Source organism: Carex rostrata, chromosome 18 (assembly GCF_964058835.1).
Source record: "Carex rostrata chromosome 18, lpCarRost1.2, whole genome shotgun sequence".
In the NCBI taxonomy this organism is placed as follows: Eukaryota; Viridiplantae; Streptophyta; class Magnoliopsida; order Poales; family Cyperaceae; genus Carex; species Carex rostrata.
Genome location: NC_135935.1, coordinates 6,527,675 through 6,532,034, shown reverse-complemented (window position 1 = coordinate 6,532,034; position 4,360 = coordinate 6,527,675). Strand labels below are relative to the sequence as shown.

Sequence of the window (4,360 nt, the reverse complement as noted above, 5' to 3'; positions counted from 1 at the left end):
TGCACATAACAATTTTTATAATATATCACCAATTTTAGGGATTATATAACTCCACTATAAATTAAAATCATGCCCATGCCTGGTTATATATATGACTGATCTATAGCCTCCACTAATTAAAATAATGAATAGATGCACACAACTTGATAAAAATACAGTCCAACCAAAAGAACATCATGTAGTCCTGATCCCTCACAACAGTGAACACTGGTATTGACTTGGAGATAATAAACTAGTTTGCTTTTTTAAGAGCTAAGATAGGTTTGCTGTGTGGCCACCATCGACATTAATCACGGCACCTGTTATGAAAGCAGCAGCAGGCAAGCACAAGAATGCTACCATAGATGCCACCTCCTCTGGCTCTCCGAAGCGCCTGAGTGGAATGCGGGACATGATTTGCTTATGAAATTCTTCATTTTGAGTCACCTGTAGAATCAACGATTTGTCTGAGAAACAACGATTTTCAATAAATATAAAAAAATAGCAAAAAATTTCCAAAAAATGTAAAATTTGGTTTCCAAACACATATTAATACGGAGAACAAAATGAACGGTTTGGATCGGTTATTTGGACTTTGAATCTGATGATTTATAGTCTAATGTACAAAAATACCTATGCATTGCAATGTATGGTCAGGGGTGGATCTTAAGCCAATCCAAAGGTGGCTAAGCCACCCCTATTATTTTAAAATATTAGTTATATATACTAAGATTTAATTAAGTTTTATTTTTTTTGAAATATTTTATATAGTCCAGCTCCTCTTATAAATAATCATATGTTGAGTTTAGTCTAGTGGTAAGGGCTTATGTAGTGTTGGAAATAGGTTGGATTCAATTTTCACTAGCCACATTTTTTGTATTTTAAGTTTTAGCCTCGTCTATCATGACAGTTGTTGTCATGTTTTTAAAAAAAAAGTTTTAGCTCCCCTCTATTAAAATTTTCTAGTTCCGCCCCTGTGTATGTTAGCCTTACTCTCTCTCTCTGTATATATATATCCCTTAGATGCACAAATGAGATTTAAGAACAATTCCTGTAGTTAATTGTAGTACTTGATGCAACAATGAAACCATTTTATGATTTTAATTTCGAAACTAGAACCATGCCTGTGTTACTTATGTTAGCAAAAACTCACCGGCTTTGCCAGAATAGTGTTGACGAACCCGGGTGCGACACAATTAACTCGAATCATATCTCCTGCCCATTCACATGCCAAGGCTCTGGCCAGCTGATTCATTGCTCCTAACAAAAACCCAGAACAAAACATGTATGATATCAGCTTATATTCATGTTTCTGAGTTCTTTATTATATTCATTTCAGCTACCTTTGGTAGAGGAATACACTGCAGCACCTTGGGGGTAGCTCGCTGAGCCGGCAATGGAGGAGATAAAGACGACACTGCCCCTACCCGATTCCTTTAGAAACGGATGTGCAAGTTGGGAAAGATGGAAAGAAGAATCAAAATTTGTAGCCATCAAATTAGAGTACTCTTCCGAGGTGTATTGTGTTACTGGTTTCCATCCCGGGCCAATGCCACCTGCATTATTAACCTGCTAGTGGACAAATTAAAAAAAAAAATTATTGATTGTTTAAGATAGAAATTTGCCTAACAAATAATCTCAATTATTTGGAATGAAATTGTTGCACTTACAAGAATGTCTAACTTGCCGTTAAAAATAGTGTGAATTTTATCCATTAGCTCTTCTCTTTGAGAATGGTTTGACACATCGCAAACCGATCCAGTTACATGAAGATTCATCGATTTACATTGATTTAGCATTGTGTTAAGCTCTTCCTCATTTCTAGAGCAGGTATGCACTGCAACTCCAAATCTAGCTAACTCTTCAACAATTGCCCGACTACATAATTTAGAATGCTCAGAATTAATTCCCAAGGCTATTATTTTGCCATCAAATTAATTAGATTTTTGTTAAGAGTATTTTATAAACTATCTTATTTATCCTTTTTAAGAAAATTAAGAATCTATCTGTAAGAAAAAGATCTTTAATTAAAGAAATTACAAGTTAAAAATAAAATTTAAGAATCAATTTTTTTGTAACTGAATGATTGAATGTTTATGGATCAATTCGAATTTGTTTTTCTAAAAAGTTGAAAGATAAAAAATATGAATTTTATGTGGATAATTTTAGTTAAAGAGGAATAAACTGATATAATCTGTTTATAAAGAGATTTAATTAGTGACTTGTAAAACAGAGAAAACAAGAATAGTTAGACATACCACTACATGCGATCGAAAATATAATATTTGAAAGTGAGAAAAGGAACAAGGAAGCATAGAACCAACCCAATTCCTTTGCTGCCACCAGTGACCAAAGCTGTCGCACCTTGCATACTCCATCTCTCTTCTCTATCAGCCATCGATCGTCTCTTATCTATAATTCTATATCTCTCTCTCTTTCTATTCCACAGGCTGAGTTTTTTTTTTTTTGGGGATTTCAAAGCCCTTGGGCAAACACAGGCTGAGTTATTGCATATGTATACCAGATGTCACATACAACATTTTCAACCAACGAAAACGAAATGGTTGGTTCGATGCTTCCCTATCCCTTTGCCTTTTCTCATTTTCAACCAACAACCAACAACGAAAACGAAAACGAAAACGAAATGGGTTGGTTTTATGAAATTGGTGACCATTGAATGATTCTAAAAACAATAGTTTTGTAAAATACTTAACAAATAGTAAATTTTTTTAAAAAAAAATATAAAATTTGATCTACAAGCACATTTTAATATAAAGATTATTGGATCAACTGTTTAGAGTTTGAAAATCATAAAACCAAATTGTTATAAGATGTTGTAACTTACAAATGTTGTAAGTGGATCCCTCTTCATATTCCATTTAGTTTAATATATTTTGTGAAAAAAATTATGTTATTCATTATTATAAATATTATGAACTTTGATACTTTTTAGAGTAGGGTTAAAATGCACCATTGGTTTTGTGTCCCAACCATACCTCACGTCTCTATCTCCGTTTACAAAGTTCAAACAGTCGATCCGAACAGCTTAACATGATATACATATTAAAATGTACTAAGAGACCAAATTTTATATTTTTTGAAATTTTTTTACTATTTTTTTAAATAACGAACATATAATGAATAATGGACCCAAATAAAAATTCTAAAAGTTTTATTATTTATTTTATAAAATAATTAATAATAAATATATTAGTTAGCAACATGTTCATAGAGCAAAAGGAGTAATAGACATTAAAATTATCTTGTCCTCAATAAATGATAGGAATGCTTTGGAAATTTTTTTTTATAAACCATAATTAATTAAATTAATTTTAGCAAAGCAGCATGATTACTTTTTTTATTTACAAAAACCATAAGGCCTGAATCCTCAATTCGGTTTTCAAATTTTACTTATTGGAGAGACTGGATTGGGGATTCAGTATTCACATTTTTCTCTGTTTCAGCTTCTGTTTCTGCCAAGGACAGCCCCTGTTTTGGCTTGTTTCGGCTTTTCACGAACACCCTGTATTTCTATGATTATGTTTCGGCCCTATTTCTGCCAGGGATAGCCCCTATTTCTTCCAGGAACATGAAGGATTTTTAATGATGCGGCAAGACGATAAATTCAAATTTTTTGACCATCTTACAAGCATCTATAGATCTACTTTATTATGCAAATGGATATCTACTCATTCATTTATCACAAATCTATCTACTAAAGGTGATTTGGATATACCTCTACCAAATGTCAATTTGGTAAATAGAGAGAAGTCGAATTCTCTTCTAGGTCTCTTGGATACCTTCATTTCTCGAAACGGCCTCCTAGTGTTCACCTTGAACTAAACAAGGATTAGAAAGACCTTGCTAGAGATCTTAATCTAATCTAAGCTTAAAACCTAGTTAATAACCCTTCTTGTTCTTCTCATAATTCTTCATTAGAGAAATCAATAATATGAGAGGAAGAGGGATGGCGGCTAGGAAGGAGAGGAAGAGAAGGAAATAAATTTTCAGAAAATTGCTTGCTTGCTTACATAATGAATACCTTCTCTACCTCTCCTTATATACAAATATAATATGGTTTCCATTGTGTAACCTTCCTAGTATAATTCTCCTTATTAAAAGAGCCAATCCTAGCTGCTGCTACAGTGTGCGCTTTAGTAACTGCTATAGTGCACACTATAGTAACTGCTACAGTACCAGCATCAACCCATATTAATTTTGAGTTTTAAAAAACTTATGTTATAACAATGTTTTGTACATTATTATATTTATGTGTCATATATATTATAATATATAATATGCATCATATTATACCAAATAATATACATGCACACTTCTCATAAATTTATCTTCGTTCTAAGCAGCCATGTTATTTATTTAT

General features: G+C 32.5%; 1 protein-coding gene across 2 annotated transcripts; it reads right to left on the bottom strand.

Moving 5' to 3' along the window:
• Positions 1-2,470, bottom strand: LOC144569131 (tropinone reductase homolog At5g06060-like). Of its 2 annotated transcripts, none has more exons than XM_078319330.1 (5): positions 2,304-2,470; positions 1,650-1,857; positions 1,323-1,548; positions 1,133-1,239; positions 1-426 (listed from the first exon to the last, which is right to left on the bottom strand). In XM_078319330.1, exons 1-5 carry the CDS (start codon positions 2,375-2,377, stop codon positions 253-255), a joined length of 789 nt encoding a protein of 262 aa, XP_078175456.1. In that variant the 5' UTR covers positions 2,378-2,470; the 3' UTR covers positions 1-252. The 2 variants fall into 2 exon arrangements, with proteins under 2 accessions (XP_078175456.1, XP_078175457.1); XM_078319331.1 differs by having other exon boundaries at positions 1,323-1,551; positions 2,304-2,469.
• Positions 2,471-4,360: the final 1,890 nt, after the last annotated feature.

Excerpts from the sequence above, each read along its gene's own strand:
- LOC144569131 (XM_078319331.1), bottom strand. The coding sequence starts at position 2,377 with ATGGCTGATAGAGAAGAGAGATGGAGTATGCAAGGTGCGACAGCTTTG. Across the intron at positions 1,858-2,303 it reads GGTGGCAGCAAAGGAATTGG|TCGGGCAATTGTTGAAGAGT; the intron begins GTTGGTTCTATG and ends TAAATTATGTAG. Across the intron at positions 1,240-1,322 it reads AGTGTATTCCTCTACCAAAG|GAGCAATGAATCAGCTGGCC; the intron begins GTAGCTGAAATG and ends GGTTTTTGTTAG.